Source organism: Balaenoptera physalus (assembly GCF_965194825.1).
Source record: "Balaenoptera physalus genome assembly, chromosome: 1".
Taxonomy (NCBI): Eukaryota; Metazoa; Chordata; class Mammalia; order Artiodactyla; family Balaenopteridae; genus Balaenoptera; species Balaenoptera physalus.
In genome coordinates, this window is record NC_138882.1 from 188,203,016 (window position 1) to 188,219,944 (window position 16,929).

General features: G+C 61.0%; 1 protein-coding gene across 25 annotated transcripts in view; it reads left to right on the forward strand.

The window, feature by feature from the left end:
* The window catches only part of CASZ1 (castor zinc finger 1), a 156,556-nt gene that overhangs the window by 121,246 nt on the left and 18,381 nt on the right, over positions 1–16,929 (forward strand). For 15 of the 25 annotated variants that reach the window (XM_082416743.1, XM_082416736.1, XM_082416744.1 and 12 more), the window contains 5 exons: positions 7,482–7,970; positions 11,026–11,860; positions 13,274–13,342; positions 15,341–15,431; positions 16,090–16,374. In XM_082416743.1, the coding sequence (XP_082272869.1) occupies positions 7,482–7,970; positions 11,026–11,860; positions 13,274–13,342; positions 15,341–15,431; positions 16,090–16,374 (1,769 nt within the window). The remainder of the gene's footprint in view (positions 1–7,481; positions 7,971–11,025; positions 11,861–13,273; positions 13,343–15,340; positions 15,432–16,089; positions 16,375–16,929) is intronic. The other 10 variants (XM_082416742.1, XM_082416733.1, XM_082416738.1 and 7 more) reach the window with 6 other exon arrangements.

Sequence of the window (16,929 nt, forward strand, 5' to 3'; positions counted from 1 at the left end):
AATTGATCCTCTCCGCCAGCCCATTGGACAGAAGGACGTTGGGATGTTAATGGCCATCCTGCTCCAGGGTGGCTTATTAAAAAATTTATACATAAATGCTTAAAATTGCATAAATTATTTAAAAAAAACCAACAAAGTGAGCAATCTGAATTCCCTCTTTTCCTCCCCTTCGCTCGGTCCCCCTTCTGTGTCCCCCCTTTTCCAGCCCCTCGTTGTGGACCTCCCGGTCCCGAGCCTCATCCGCTCCCCAGGGCGTCCCCCCTTTCCTCCGCTTCCCACTACACCCCCAACACCGTCCACCCTGCCCTCCTCCGGGGTTTCCCTGCCTCACCCACAAATTAGTGAAACAGCCAGCCCACCACCGAACACTCACATGCACACGCACTAATAAAAACACCACTAATAATGCCCCAAATCGCGGAATTAAATATTAAGGCCAGAGGAGGCGGACGTGGAGCGGAGCTGCCGCCACCGTAGCCGAGCTTGGAGCTGATGAGTGTCTCTCGCAGGCGTGGAATGTCACCCACACATCCTGGAGACTGGAGTGGGGAGTTTTATGATGGTTTTTCATTGATTTGTTTCCCCAGCGCAGCTGCCGACCTCTATTGAGGGACAAACATAATCAGCACTGACGCAAATTAGATGGTTATTCGTTTTGAAAATTGACAGAAAAACAATAAAAAAGATGAAATGCTCCCAAATCAATAGATATAATGAAATTCAAATAATCCGAGAGATGAGGTCTCCATGGCAACTGATAATGTGGAAAAGAAAACAATTTAATAAAGGACAGACACACTTTGAAAACAGATTGGGCCCAGGGAGGGGGGCGGGCTGGCGGGCGGAGGGCTGGAGCGCGGGCTGGCGAGTGAAGGATCACTGTCCGTCCCAAGGACACCCGCCATAATTAAGCGAGGCTTTCGGCCCCAGAAAGTGCAGATTCAGGTTTTAATACACAAAATTATTTCAGGAGCAGTGAATCGGAAAGTCGTTTGTAATGACCTTCCTGAGAGGCCCGGGCGCAGGGCATGTTGGAGGCTGGGCGGCCGGGCCGGCTGAGTTATGGCATATTTGTGTTTTTATAGTGCGGAGGGGAGGGGGTGGGGGGGGAGGGGGGGGAGAAGGTTAAACAGTATTTACAGCTCAGTTGTTTTCAGAGAGGAAAGAGAAATAGAGTTCATGGGGAGATGCAGCGGGCAGGCGGGCGGGTGAGCCGGGGAGGCCTCTGGGCGAGGTGGGAGAGGAGGTGGGCCTGGGCGGGTCTTCCACCCTCGGGCTGCCTGGCCTGGCCTTGGGGACCCCCAGGGGATGCCAGGAGAGGCCTCTCCACCCCAGTTCCTAGTGGGGCCTTCTAGGACCGGGGCCTCTCCGGGGACGGGGTGGGAGCCTGTGTCCAAGCTCTGTGTGCATCCAGCCACACCTACTCGAAGAGAAGGTGAGGCATTCCTGAGGCCGCTGCGGAAAGGCCGCCTTGCCTGGGCACCCTCCAGGGCTCTGCACAGCAGCCGGTTGCTCCTCTGGTTGGTGCTGCCCTTCTGGAGTCCTGTGCTGTGTGTCTGGGGTGTGCCCAGCCTTGGGCACGGTGGGCGAGGACCTGTCAGTGGCCTGCAGCTGACAGCCTCCCTGCCCCGTCCCTGGGCTCCACCTCCCTGCCCCTGGCGCACAAAAGGGGAAAGCTTGGTCCCTTGGGGTTTGGCAGAGGCAGGGGCCACAGAAGGGGAGGGGACCCAGCAGAGCCCCCTTGCCGCCCTCCAGAGCTGCTTGCCTGGGCAGGGCAGCTCAGGCACGGAGAGCCCGGCCCCGGGGGGTTCACCCCTCCCTCAGGCTGTGTCCCCTTCAGGCTGCAGGAGCCGCATTTGTGCGTTGTTGTCATGACACACACAGCACAGCCGGTTTCCGGGCCGCTCTTCGTGTGCACGTGTGAATATAATATGATTGTACAAATACAGAGACGCCCAAGCGTGTGTGCGCGCGCACGGTCTGTGTGTGCACTGTGTGTGTGTGTGTGTGTGTGTGTGTGTGTGTCTTAAATCTCCCCTGGGTGGTAACTCTTCTTTTCTCCCCTTCCTGTTTGGCTGTGACCTGGGGGAGATTGATAGCCAGCCTGTGCGGTGGATGCTAACAGTTCCTGATTTATAGAGTTACTTACGCTAAGTGAGGCCACTTAGACGCGTCTGGATAGTAAACCTTTTAACTGGACTAAAAAATCATAATAAATAAATAAACAAAGTGGGGCAAGGAGGGCCCAGCGGCTGGGCCCCCCACTTCCCGACTTGGAGCTGTTGGGGACCAGGGGACCCAGCTGAGAGCCCTGAGAGGCAGTGGCCACTCCTCCCACCTGCAAAAACGAGGCATGGGATTGGGCCCAAGAGGGAAGGACACCCCTCTTCTCGGGGACAGGTCCTGTCTGGGGAGATGGGGCGGGAGCTGTTAAGATGGAGATGGGCTGTGTGGTGGGGGAGGGGGAGGGGGCAGGGGGGCCCCTGAGGGAGCTCGTGGGGAGCAGGGCCGGAGCAGATGTCTCTAGGAACCCTTCCTTGCTTCCCAGACTTGCCACTCCTGTGGTACCGAGACTTTTCACCGCAGTGATCACGTTTGTAATGACTTGAACGTCTGCCCCCTCGTCTAAAGTGAACAGTCCGTCATGGCAGGAACCAGGACAGTCCGCTTGCTCATTTCATATCCTCAGAATTCAGCCCAGAGCCTGAACATAGGCTCAGCACCCCAGCACTGGGGCTTGTGGCCTGTCAGGTTCAAGTTCTTAGGGGCTGCAGGGAAGCTCCAACATTGCTGCCACCCTCGCTGGGAGGCTGTGGGAGGTATGTGTGGGGTCTCAGATGGTGAGACATCGGAGCCCAGTGGGAGTCCGGCTCTGGCACACTCTCTGGGTGACCGTGACAGTTGACAACCTCTGTGAGCTCTGCTTTCTCACCCAGAAACAGGGATAGGACAGCGGCCGTATGGGGATGCTGGGGGACCACTGAGGCGGGGATGCTGGGGGACCACTGAGGCGGGGATGCTGGGGGGCCACTGAGGCGGGGATGCTGGGGGACCACTGAGGCGGGGATGCTGGGGGACCACTGAGGCGGGGATGCTGGGGGACCACTGAGGCGGGGATGCGGGGGGACCACTGAGGCGGGGATGCGGGGGGACCACTGAGGCGGGGATGCTGGGGGACCACTGAGGCGGGGATGCTGGGGGACCACTGAGGCGGGGATGCTGGGGGACCACTGAGGCGGGGATGCGGGGGGACCACTGAGGCGGGGATGCGGCGGGACCACTGAGGCGATGCTCTGAGTTGCCCAGCACTGTCCCCAGCACAGGGGTGGTGCTCAGAGGGTGCCAGCTGCCATATTGCTCTAGGCAGTGTGGGCCAGGGCGGCCACCAGAGTGGCCCAGCGGTGCCCATGGCCCCCGAGCCGCCTGGCAGCAGGCAGGAGGGCCCAGACCACCCCAACCCGAGGGGACGGGTGCCTGGCCCCTGCCTCGCCACTTCTTGATATACAGCGGGCATTAGGCCGCCCAAAGGGGACACTGCATCCTTAGGAAGAAATATGTCCTCATTTTTCTTAAACACCGTTTCCACTGAGTGAAATGTTTAGAAGGGACACGCAGGGAGAACTTTATTTCCTACCAGGGAGTTCAGAGCCGCCAAGCAGAGCCCATAAAGCACCCGGAGCTTGGTAGCTGACAGTCCGCCCGGCCCCAAAACACATTACTCACCGGTGGGGAGGGGCTGCCAGGCCTGCCCAGCCCCTGGGGACTAACCCCCACCCCCAAGGCAGGACGAGTGACTCTGAGGTACCCAGCCGTGGGCAGTGGGCACTGGAGCTTCTCGTCCCCTTGAGCCCAGGCTGCCCAGGGCAGGGGAGGACCTGGCCCTGACCAGGCGAGGAAGTGGCCGTTCCAGCCACCCCCGTAGTCCCCAGGGATCAGGGATGAGGGGCCCAGGTGCAGCTACAGGAGCCCCCCTCTCTGCCTCAGAACTGGCAGGAGCCCTGGCCTTCCCCAGCCTTTGGAGGGAGTGATGAGATTCCTGCCGTACCGGGCCCTTCTCCCGAGGCCCTCCCTTCATTCGATTTCTGAAGCTGGCTGATTTGCATATTTATAAATATCAGTAAATTATTTATTGTAGCAATCTGCTGCACCATTTTACCCATCACAGTTAACACTTTAGGGGGCTCCGTGTTATGGGAACCGGGAGTGAGGGTGAGGAGGAGGTGGGCAGGGAGGCCTGGGACTTCCTGGAGCCTGCCTGGAGCCTTCGTGGGGACATGGTGGCGGCCCCGCACCTTGCTGAGCCCCGGCCTTCATGAGCTCGGGCTCTGGAGTGTCTTCACGGCTCCAGGATCAGTCTCCTCCTCTGTCATATGGGACGACGACAGTACCTGCCTCACGGGATCATGGTGAGAGATTGCGAGCTAGCGTCCAGCAGGTGCAGGGACAGTCCAGTTCTCGCCCCTCCCTTTCTCCACCCTGAGCAGGACCCACTCAGCTTGGAGACAGAGCTGCCTGCCTGCTGGGGGCTTGTTGCATTTGGAGCCCTGGGAGGGGAGGCTCAGACTGTGGGAGCCGGTGAGGGGCCATTTGTTGCTGAGTAGGCAGCCTGCCCGCGGCCCATCCCTCCAGCCTCTCCTGTTGCTTCTGCCTCTGCTGGGCCAGGTGTGGTTTCCTGGTCTAGGGATCTCGTGCCCAGATGTGGCACCACACTTGCCTGTTTGTCCCCTCCCAGGGCTCAGCTGCCTTTCCCCAGGTCCTTGACTGTCAGGCCCTGTGCTTGGCACAGACAAGCACCCTCTCTCATCTTACAGTCCTGCAGCCCTTTTCACGGCGAGAAAGCTCGACCAGGGCCCAGGGCTAGTGAGGGGCCGGAGCCAGGCTGTGAACTCACGACTGTCTGACCCCAAAAGCCAGGCCATACCATGGTGCTGTGCCACCTCCCAGGGTTCGCCCTGGCCCATCCGGCATCGCTGGGGCCCGAGGCAGGAGGCTGGGGGAGCCCTGGGCTGGCTGCCTGCATGCAGATACTGACCCGCTCCTCTCCCCAGGCCTGGCTGGGCTCCCTGCAGCCGCCCCGCCCCTCGCCTCCTCTCTGGAGCCCGGCCCTGGGTGAGCGGTACGGCAGTCCCCGTGCCTTCCCACCCTCCGGCCCAAGCCTGCCTCCTGGGCAGTATTGTTCCCAGAGGAAGTGTCCAGTGTAAATAGAGCAGCGGGCAGGCTGGTGGCGGGAAGGAGATGAAAGGGGCAGTGACAGGGCCGGGGACGGATGGCTTCCTCCCATTGAGGCCTGGCCACGGCGTTTATATTTTAGGGAAGAAAGTCAAGGGAATGTTTACATGGATGGGAGCCTGGGGTCAGACCACGAGGGGGGTAGTCTGCAGGTCCCAGGGCCCTGATGGGGGGGGGGAGGGGAGAAGGCCCCACAGGGTGGGCCGGAAGGCGGGCGGGCAGGCACCTTGGCCCTCAGCTCTTACACACACACCCCAGCTCGCAGCCCCAGACTCACACGCGTTTGCACTTTTGAGCAAGGCCTGCTTTTGCCTCCTGCCCTGCACCCCAGGCCCACACCCCTTCTCCACCGCCACCCCTGGGACCAGCAGTAGAGTCAGAGGGAGGGCAACATCTGGAAGGCAGGTGGGCTGGGGCAGAGCAGCAGCTGGAGGGCAGGTGTAGGGGGCATGGGCGGAGCAAAGGGGCCTGCGGGCGGGGGGTGGGCCCTGGGTGCACAGCTGCATCGCAGCTGGCGGGGGGCCCGTGAGGGACCGAGGCAGGCACACAGCCGAGATCAGGAGCGGGTGGGCGGGGCTGGGTGGGCCCAAGTGCCAGGAGGCTCCAGGATGGGTGGGGGCCCAGGGAGGGGGTGTCACCAGCAGCAAGTGCAGCCCTGGGAGCTTCTGCTTCCCTCTTCCTTGGGATAAATATTTATAGATTCATTTGCCGTCTGCCATACACACTTGGCTGCTTACCTCCCGGTAAAAATAGAGCAGGCTCCGCACTCCCACCCTTCCCTTCTCCACCAGGGCCGGGGACAAAGGGGGCCAGGTGAGGCCAGCTCCCCATAGGCCTGCTGGAGGAAACTTGGTGTCACGGAGCCTGGCGGCTGGCCCTGAGGCCGGGTGGGATGGCATGATGAGGGGCCCCATCGCTGAGCTTTGAGAAGGAACCCATGATGATGCTTGGAGTTTTAGGTGTGGGCAGCACAGACTTGGAGATGCGGACAAACGTGGGCAGAGTGGGCATCCAGCTAGGGGTGAGGGTGGGGCCCGGCAGAGCCAGGGCTGCAGGACTGGGAGAACTGGGCAGGGCTGGGCTGGGCTGGGATCCCTGGGCAGCTGGCTTCGAGGCAAGGGTCTGGGGCCGCTGGGCATTGTCTGTATCGGGGGGCAACCATCTGTGTGTACAAACCAAGTCTGCTTGTAGATGAGGTCCTGGCACAGGTGTGGCCGTCCCTGTCTGAGTAAGCCTCTCAGTGCGTTCCAGGCGTGTGGGTTTTTAGGGTCTCGATCCATTGTAGTGAAGCCCCTTCTGACCATGGATCTGGGAGGAGTCCCCTTGCTTAGCCTTCTGAGCTGTGTGGAGACTCGGCCATGCCCACCTCTCTATTGAGGGCCGCACGGAGGAGCCCTGCCTTGAGAGCATTCGGTGGGGCTCCCTGTGCACGCAGAGGGAGTGTGAGCCAAGACGGTCTGCCATGGCCACCGCCCTGCCCCTGGTACCACCTCGGGGTCTGGCAAACAGTAGGAGCTCATTACGTGGATGGGTGGACAGACAGGATGTACAGGTAAACAGGTGGAGGTGTGTCCACTTTTGTTGGCCTTTGTGGCGGGTGCCAGGCTGTATGGTTAGTGGTCTTGCCATTTACCCCGCAGGACCCTGGGCGCCCCCGCTCAGCAGCCGTGAGGGAGGTGGCTAGCGCTGGGGCAGCCTAGATACAGTTCCCGGCCGGTTGCGTTGGGCTGTCGTGTTGAGGGATTAGGCCCTGTAACTGCAGCCTCTGGGCTTCCCGCTGGGGATCTGAGGAATCCCAACCTGTCCCAGCTTCTCAGGGCTGGAAAGTGGGCCTCATGGGACCAGCCAGGCCTTCCAGGGCAGCAGGAGCTGGCTGAGGCAGAGAAGGCGGAGCCAGGTCCTGTGGCATATCTGTCCTGCCTCCTGGGGCCAAACAAGGGGGGGAAATGCTTCCAGAAGCCAGGTGCTGGGAAGAAGACTGCCCCTTGCGTTTGAAGAGTCATTCGTTCATTCATTCGTTTGCTCGTTTACAGAATATTTCTGAACCCCCTAGTATGCGCCAGGCTCTGAGGATAGATCTCACGTTCTAGTGAGGGGACAAACGCACCCTGGCCTTGGGGCGGGGTGGTGGAACCGTCACTGGGGAGACCTCTGGCTTGGGGGATGTGGGGGCAGAGCGTCCGCCCCGGCTGTCGAGGTGGGTGGCCAGGCCTGGCACACACGCCTCTGACCCCTCTCCTCCATCCCTGCAGCTGAAGGCACCCGGTGCCCCGACCCGCCTGCAGGCAAGCCCGCGATGGCGGCCAAACGCAAAGGCGGCCTGAAGCTCAACGCCATCTGCGCCAAGCTGAGCCGCCAGGTGGTGGTGGAGAAGGGAGCGGAGGCCGGCGCCCACGCCGAGGGCAGCCCACTGCGGCCCCGGGACAAAGAGCGCAGTGGCCCTGAGTCGGGGGTGGCCCGGGCCCCCCGCAGCGAAGAGGACAAGAGGCGGGCGGTGATCGAGAAGTGGGTGAACGGGGAGTACAGCGAGGAGCCGACACCCCCGCCCGTGCTGGGGCGGATCGCCCGGGAGGGTCTGGAGCTGCCACCCGAGGGCGTCTACATGGTGCAGCCCCAGGGCTGCAGCGACGAGGAAGACCACGGCGACGAGGCCCCCAAGGATGGCAGCGTCGTCGAGGAGAAGGACTCGGACGGGGCAGCCTCCAAGGCTGATAGTGGCCCCAGTGCCAAGCAGGCTTCAGGTGGGTGTCTGAGCCCCGGGCGGGACATAACCCCACGAGGAGGGCAGCCCGGCGGGGAAGGAGTGGTGTGTCCACAGCGCATGCCCGCTTCCCTCACTCTTGCTCCAAATAGTGACCCCTCACTCAGACCCAGGGAGGACCCCTGAGGAAGGGCAGCAGGGGTGAGGAGGGAAGGGCCTGAGAAGGCAGCTTCCCAGACGTGCGAGCCGGGCTGGGGTGGGCTGCCAAACACACAGTAGGTCTTCAGGAAGCAGTGGATGGACGGATGGACTGGTGGACAGGCTGATGGATGGATGGATGGATGGATGGACGGACGGACGGACGGACGGCGTGTGCGTAGACGGCTGTCCACACGCACCTGCATAGGGAGGAGCCTGTTGGGGGGCGCAGTACCTGGACATGCGTGTGGGGAGCGACACCCAGCCGGCATATCCCGTTACACCCACCTGCCCCGGACGCGGTCCCCTGGCTGACCTCTTTCCCACGAGATGGCTAAGAGCTGGCTCTTCTGGTGTCTGCTTGTCCTTCGATGCAGAGCTCCTTCTGCCCTGGGGAGGGAGGGCCTAGGTTCTGGGTGGGAGGGTGTCTCCGCTAGGACTGGAACTCTGGGCCTGGGGTCTTTTTTCAGCTCCCCAGCCTCATTCCCAGCCTGTGCCTGGTGTCCCGAGCCTTCCCTGCCCGCTTCCCGATCCCCTTCCCCTGCAGTGAGGGGCGCATCTCCTCCCTGCGCACGGAGCCCTGCGCAGCCACATAATTATGCATATAAGATATAAACAGAGCTGTTTAATTATCCTTCGCCACATCAGTGACAGAGTAATTAACAAACATTGCAAGATCAATGAGGAAAAGTGTGACCTTCAGTTTCCTCTGATAGGAAAAGCCCTTGCCGTTCCCAGACACAAGGTGATTGCGCTGGGCCTGAGGAGAGGGGAGGGACAGGGACAAGGCCCACTGTCCCTTCAGCGCCCCAGCACCTCCCGGGGGAGCGGAGAGCTAGGATGGCAGAAGGCAGGGCTAGAACTGCCAGTGGCCTCGTGGCTGCAGGCCTCGCCCCTCGGGTTTGAGGCCCAGTGGGACTGCAGGGTGACACCCAGGGCGGCCTGCTCAGCCCGGGCACTGGAGCCAGGCAACCGGAGCCCAGGCTGCCCACCGTGGGCTTGGGAATGCAGGCCTCTGGGCTGCCCCTGGGACCCCTGCCTGGCCCCCTCCCTGCTCTAAGCCGCCTGCCCTTCAAAGCCTTCTGTTTCTCTGCCATATATAGTGAGGGCTCAGCTGCCTCCAGCTATTTTTAGCCCCTTTCCCTGGTCCCTGAGCCACTGAATCTAGCAGCCAGGGCCCACTCCTCCCAGACTGGGTCCCCAGCCCCAAGTAGCTTGAGGTCAGGACAGCAGCCCACCGGCCATCCCGCCCAGAGGAACAGCTGTCCGTCGGTTCCTTGAGTCGCTCTGCCCACCTTGTGTGCCAGGTGCTGCCCGTGACTGTCCTGTCCTCACCTGGCGCGTCCCGGTCCCCACAGGACTGCCCTTCTCCCTGTCCTCCCAGGAGCTCAGAGGCTCTTTCTACATGCTGCTAGGTTCTCTCTTGTGCCAGAGCCCAGCCCCGCTCTCAGACCACTTCCAGGTAGGGGTGGGAGGAAAGCCCTCATCGGCTGCCCTGTTGGGTCCTGGTCCGCCCACCCCTGCTTCGGCCACGCCTTCCCCTGGCCGTGCTTTTAGGACCCCCAGCCTGGGGTCCTGCCGCTCTGTGTGCCTGGGTGTGCAGGCTCAGACATGAGTGGAGAGAACACGCATGTGCCCTGGGGCCCAGGTGAGTCCCACCCACCTGTGTGTACCCACTCCTGATTCAGGGTGTAGCGCACAGTCGGTGTTCAGCGAGTGTTGTGTGCAGGAAGGCACGTGCTGGGGAGTCGCAGGCCTATTGTGGCGGAAGGTTGTGTGCGGAAGGGGTTTGTCTCCAGTGAACAGCCCCAGGCAGAATGGGGTCATCTTGCCCCCGCCATCCTGAGACTCATCTTGGGGAGCTGGCTGTGGAGTTTGGGGTGGTTTGTGTACACGTGTGTGTGTGGGCGGGGAAGGTCGCTAGGGCTGCGAGCTCGAGTGTGCACGCGTGCATGCGTGTCCCTGTGGGGAGATTGCTTCGGGGGATTCTCCTTGTGCCCCGCTGTGGACACAGTGGGGCGATAGATGGGCCGCCCTCAGCCACTGCCTCTACGGCCTTGACTCTCCTCGGGGTGGCCCACCCTCGTGCGTGAGCACAAGTGACCAGAAGGTGGCAGGGAGGTTTGAAGGACTCTCTACGTCATTAAGTCTTGGCTGGGGTGGGCGGGCCCTGAGGGAGTCTGAGTGAACACATCCGCAGGCTCTCTGCCCCGTCGGCCCTGTTGTCTGGGGCCATCAGCAGCCTGGGGGGCCGGGAAGGGCCAAGGGGACAGGTCCTGAGGAGGCTTGGGGCGAGCCTCTCATCCTCCCAGGGATAAGGGGCCTGTGTGTCCATTTGTGGGGGCCAGGGAGGGTCCTCCAGGCAGGCTCAGCCAGGCCCACCCCTGACCCCATCCCCAGTGGCTCCCTCAGCCCCTGGGGTCCCTCCTGATGGCCCAGCCACTGGCTCAGAGCCCTACCTGTCCCCAGCCCCCATTCCCACCCCCACCCTGGGAGGCAGGTTGGGATCTGGCCTTACTTCCAGTAAAATGACTTCTCCTTCATATTAGGCCAAGGCGAGAGAGCGGAGACATTTATGAAACTTTGTTTAATGTACTGAAAAGCCATCGGCCAGAACATTTAGGAAATTGATTTTCCTGGCATTGATGAACTCGTTTTATTTTACCCCAGTATTAATTACTTTTTTTTTAAACAAATTAATTTAAGAGTCGTAAAACCTAACAAGTGAGCCAAATGTCCATAGATCATGTCCCGCTCCACCCCTTCCCCAGGCCGGCCCCCTCCCTCTGTGGGCAGGGCGGTGGGGGGCGGGTGTGTGTGGGGGGGGGGGGCGGGTCCTGTCCCTTGGCTACCCTGCTCCCTCCCAGAGGTGACAGCCCCTCTCCTCCCTGCCGTAGGCGAGGCCTCCTCGCTGCGGGACTACGCGGCCTCCACCATGACCGAGTTCCTTGGCATGTTTGGCTATGACGACCAGAACACGAGGGACGAGCTGGCCAGGAAGATCAGCTTCGAGAAGCTGCACGCGGGCTCCACACCCGAGGCGGCCACCTCCTCCGTGCTGCCCGCCTCCGAGGATGCCCTCAGCAAGCGGGCGCGGTTCTCCAAGTATGAGGAGTACATCCGCAAGCTCAAGGCCGGCGAGCAGCTGTCCTGGCCGGCCCACGGCACCACAGCCGAGGGGCGGGCCGGCAAAGAGGCCCTGGGCTCACTGCCTGGCCTGCGGCTGCCCAGTAGCACCGCGCACCTGGAGACCAAGGCCACCATCCTGCCCCTGCCCTCACACAGCAGTGTCCCCATGCAGGGCCTGGTGGCCCGTGCCTCCAAGTACGACTTCTTCATCCAGAAACTGAAGACGGGTGAGAACCTGCGGCCCCAGAACGGGAGCGCCTACAAGAAGCCGTCTAAGTACGACCTGGAGAACGTCAAGTACCTGCACCTCTTCAAACCCGGGGAGGGCAGCCCCGACATGGGAGGGGCCATCGCCTTCAAGACGGGCAAGGTGGGGCGCCCCTCCAAGTACGACGTCCGGGCCATCCAGAAGCCGGGCCCCGCCAAGGTTCCGCCCACCCCCAGCCTGGCTCCTGCACCCCTCGCCAGCGTGCCCACTGCTCCCAGTGCCCCCGGGCCAGGCCCTGAGCCACCTGCCTCCCTGCCTTTCAACACTCCCGAGTACCTGAAGTCAACCTTCTCCAAAACAGACTCCATCACCACGGGGACCGTCTCCACTGTCAAGTAAGGCGTGCACCACCCTCACTGCCAGCCCTGCACTCGGGACTGGAGTGGCCCGGAGGCCCACTTCCTGCCTCTGAAGCTCACACTTATGGACACACACACCCATACCTTATGCACATCCACTGTGCACCCAGATTCTCACACACATGCTTCCGCACACGTGCGCACGCACACACACATGCACGCACACGCACACACACTCCTCTGCCTACATAATCGCTCAGACTCGGTTCATGGACCCGCACACTATACATCTTGCTGTGCGCACACACGCTCTCACAGCGGGTACAGGCACACCTTGTTTTATTGCGCTTCGAAGATATTGCGTATTTTTACAGATTGAAGGTTTGTGGCAACCCTGCACTGTCGGATGACGGTCAGCATTTTTTAGCAATAAAGCGTTTTTTATTTAAGGCATATGCATTGCTTTTTCAGACATAATGCTATTGCACACTTAATAGACTACAGTATAGTGTAAACGTAACTTTTCTACGCTCTGGGAAACCAAAAAAATTCGTGTGACTCGCTTTATTGCGATATTCACTTTATGGCGGTGGTCTGGAAGTGAACCTGCAGTATCTCCAGGGTCTGCCTGTACTTCTGTGCACGTGCTCATCTGCTAACACACATGCCACAGGGTACTGTAACCCCCATGTGCCCGTGACAGGCTTTCTCTGCCTGCCACCATGAGGGCCATTTGCGGGCTTATGGTTGGCTGGGAAAGCCCTACTCCGGGCTGGGGGTTCTGGGTTCCAGGCTGGTGGCCAGGGCTCCCAGGTTCAGAGCCTGCGCCATGGGGAGGGCAGCAAGAGAAGGTAGGAGGCTGGGGTGGGGTGGGCACACCCAGCGCAAAGCCCCAGACAATGGCAAAATAATTGATGGATCAATGTGTGGGGCTGAGTGAGACCCTTCCCCTCAACCATCCCTCCTGGAGGCGGGTCCAGAAACCTGGGAGTAGATCTAGGGAGCTGCCCTCGGCGTCGGGGAGGCCTTTCCAACCACCCAGCCACACTTGCTTGGTGCTGTTCTTGCCCTTTCCCCTGGCGTCTTCCCCAGTGGTACCTGGTACCCCTCTTCAGCCAGCAGCATCCTGACTCTCTGTGTGCAAGGCGGCCAGGCCCCAGCTTCCCAGGCTTCCTATGCTGTTGGACTCTAGGTCAGATCCACGCCCAAGGTAGGGCCCTCCAGCCCTGCCAGCTGAAGACGGCCCAGCCCTTGCCAAAGGTGGGCTAATTGAACCTGTGCTAGTTTTCTGCCGAAGGACTTTTCCAGTCCCACCCTAAGTGCCCGGAACACTACACAGTGAGCGAGAGAAGGGCCAGGGCCCCAGGGCAGGGAGCTGCCCCCAGACACTCTTGGGGCATGAGACCACCTCGTCTGCTAATCAGCTGTGCCCTGTGTGTCTCTCACCAGGAACGGATTGCCCACAGATAAACCAGCTGTCACTGAAGATGTAAACATTTACCAGAAATATATTGCCAGGTAGGCCCCTGGGGAGGAGACTGCCATGGAGAGAAGGTGGGTGGGGGCAGGAATGCCTGGGGACCATGGGACCATACGTCCATGTGACCACTAGTACCAAGGTGCCTGCTGCCTCCCCGCCCCCATGCATTCCTGCTTCCAAACCCTCCCCAGGCCTGCCCTCTGCCCCATCTCAGAGCCCCCGCCCCCTTCATGTGGTCCAGGCCACATGCCCTTAAGCAGCTTGTACCCCAGGCAGGACTGGGGTACCTGAAAGGGCCCGAAGGCAGGGCCCGGCCACAGGTGAGTGCAGGCCCCCCCTCCACAGCTCACTGTGGGCTTCCCTGGTGGCACAGTGGTTAAGAATCCGCCCGCCAATGCAGGGGGAATGGGTTCAAGCCCTGGTCCGGGAAGATCCCACATGCCGCGGAGCAACTAAGCCCACACGCCACAACTACTGAGCCTGCACTCTAAAGCCCGCGAGCCACAACTACTGAGCCCGTGTGCCACAACTACTGAGCCCGTGTGCCACAACTACTGAGCCTGCGCTCTAGAGCCCGTGCTCCGCAACAAGAGAAGCCACCACAATGAGAAGCCCGCGCACCACAACAGAGTAGCCCCCGCTCACCACAACTAGAGAAAGCCCGTGCGCAGCAACGAAGACCCAACACAGCAAAAAATAAATAAATTTAATAAATAAATAAATAAAATAAACATTTTAAAAAAATTTTTAAAAAGGGCTCCACTTGGGGCCGGGTGGGGGTGGGGCAGGGGGGGTTGCAGGCCCCTGTGGAACGGTTGGGGATGAGAAGGGATGTGGGCGGGTGGCCTCAGTGTGCTCCCCCCTCACCACCTAACTCCAGACCTGCCCCTTTACATCCTGAAGGCAGTGGGATTGGCATGTGAAGAACCTTCAGATTCCACCCGCTCCCCGCCCCGCTCAAGCCCCCAGCGGCCAGCCCCTGGGGACGCAGCACAAGGCCGGGCTGTGCCCTGGCAGCCGTCTTTCTGTTGATCTCCCATAGTTTTGCCGTCGCTCTCTGTGTCTCCCTCCCTGTCTTTTCAGCTTTGCTCTGCTCTCTTTATTATTATTATTGCCATTATTATTAGTGCCTCAGCAGATGGCCCTTTTGGCAGCTTCAGCTTAAATATTTATTTGCAAGAGTTTCTCCCCTCATGAGGGGCTTCCCTCCCTCAGCCCCACACCATGCGCAGCGCACTGGGGCAGGCGGGCTGAGCCCACCACCTTGTCCACAGTTGTCACGGGGTGCTGTCCCCCGTGGCCATCGTCCAGGCTGTGAGACCCCCGCCCTGGCAGCATCGGGGCCTGGAGAAGGCCTGGGGTACTCTGGAAGGGCAGGTGGTGGCCAGGCAGCACGGAGCTCCTGGCTACGGAGCTGGCCGGAGAGCGCGCTCCCTGCCACGGGAAGCCAAACAGATGCTGCGCTTTAAAAATTCATGACTCTTGGACTGTTTCAAGTGTCAGGAAAGCCCAGAACAGAGAGAGCCCTTTAACACCTCTTAGCAACAGAGCCCTGGGCTGGCGCAGCTGGAGTCCCCAGCACCTGGCCCAGCACTGAGTCAGGGGTGGGCGGGCAGCACCTGCAGAAACGGCAACTGGGCCACCTCGGGGGCTCGTGCCTTCAGCATCCCATCCCATCCCATCCCACCCCAGGTCTCTTCCCCTGACCCTGCTCTGGCTTCTGGCTTGGCCTAGCTTCCTCGTCCCATCTTGGTGCCAGGACTCTGTGCCCCACCTGGCACTCCCTCCCGGGGCAGATAAGGCTGGGTCTGCAGCTCAGTGGGTCTGGGATTCCCAGCGGCCCCGTCACTCGCCCTAGCCTTCTCAGCCTCTGCTCCTTCACCCCAGCAGACCACCTCTGCCCCTCCACATGTCCACCCAGGGCCCCTGAACCGCAGCAGCAGTTCCCTGGAGCACGGGCACGGACTCGCCGCTCAGGCCGAGGACCCTGGAGCTGGCATCCAGAGAGGCCTGAGTCCACCCCCTCTTCCCTGCAGGTTCTCAGGCAGTCAGCACTGTGGCCACATCCACTGCGCCTACCAGTACCGCGAACACTACCACTGCCTCGACCCCGAGTGCAACTACCAGGTATGTCCCACGGGCACCCGCCCCGCTCCTGCGGGCTGGCACAGCAGCGGAGGGGCCTCTTGAAAGCAGGACGAGGTCACTCGGTTCTGCTTGGGCCACCTGAATTTGACTTGGGCAGGCAGAGAGCCCAGAAAAGCTCCCAGCCTGTTCTCGTTCCCAGATTGCTGCCCACAGGCATCTGATAGGGTCTGGAGCCACCTGCGTCCCCAGTGGTAATAATTCAAGCTCCCATTCGCTGAGTCTACCACGCACCAAGGACTGTGCAGACAGCCTGCGAACCTTATCTAATCGAGTCTTCCCAGTGTCCTTAAGAGGCTGGCATTACTGCCCCATTTTATAGATGGTTGTGTTGAGGTTCAGACAGATCGGCCCTTACGTTCAAAGCCACCCTCTGGTAGGTGCAGAGCAAGTGAACGAGAGGCGGGAGGTGGGTGCGGGTGTTGTGCAGGAGGCCACTGCCTCCATCTCACCAGGGAGCCCAGCTTGGCGGAGCCCACAGGTGGCAGTAGACACAATGAGTTGTCACCTATCAGAGCTCCTCCCTGAAAGGCCTGGCCCGATTTATCTTCTCTGCTTCTGGGCCTGCCGATGGGGAGACTACGGGGAGGTCAGGGAAGGGTCTGTGGCTCTGGAACCTTTGGAACTGTTCCCTCCAAAGTCCAGGGTGCTGGCCTTGGGGCAGTCTGGGCTGCCTCGACCCAACAGGATGACTTATAAGGAGACCGGAGGGCCCTGGGGCCAGGCCCAGCCTCCTGCCCACCAGGCCCTCTCCCGGCAGAGGTTCACGAGCAAGCAGGACGTGATCCGGCACTACAACATGCACAAGAAGCGGGACAATTCCCTGCAGCACGGCTTCATGCGCTTCAGCCCGCTGGACGACTGCAGCGTCTACTACCACGGCTGCCACCTCAACGGGAAGAGCACCCACTACCACTGCATGCAGGTGCCCCGCCCTCCCCTCCCCCAGCCGCGGAGGCAGGCCAGCCGCGGGCAGCGCCGCTCCCTGTGTCCCTTCCCAGGGCCGGACGGCCAGAGGAGAGAGTCCCGGGGGCTCAGGCTTGGGCAGTGTCCGGTGGGCCAGGGTGGGGCCTTCCCCATGGCCATACTTGGTGCGGGTGAAATTCAGCGAGCTGTTTATACAGACCGACATTTTTCAGCCTTTAACACCAAGAGCAGCATTGCAAACGGTTCCTGAGGAGGTTTTTGTTTAATTCTTTGCTTTAATGCCACGCAGAGTCTGGGCTTTTTCAAGGTGTCAGGTCCAGGGGGAGCGACTTTGGTTTGCAAATAGCAGCCCTGCGCCTCCCCCGGTATTTGTCAGGGGGTTGTTATGGCCTCCGTGAAACAACCTGGGCCAGGAGGAGAGGGGGGCTCGCTCTCTGGGCTCTGAGATGGTGCAGACACTGGCACGGTCCAGCCCTCAAGAGTGTTCAGATTCCACTGGTTTTTACTCAATATGGCAACGTTGCCTGCCTTGGCCCAGCCAGGGTGGGGTAGG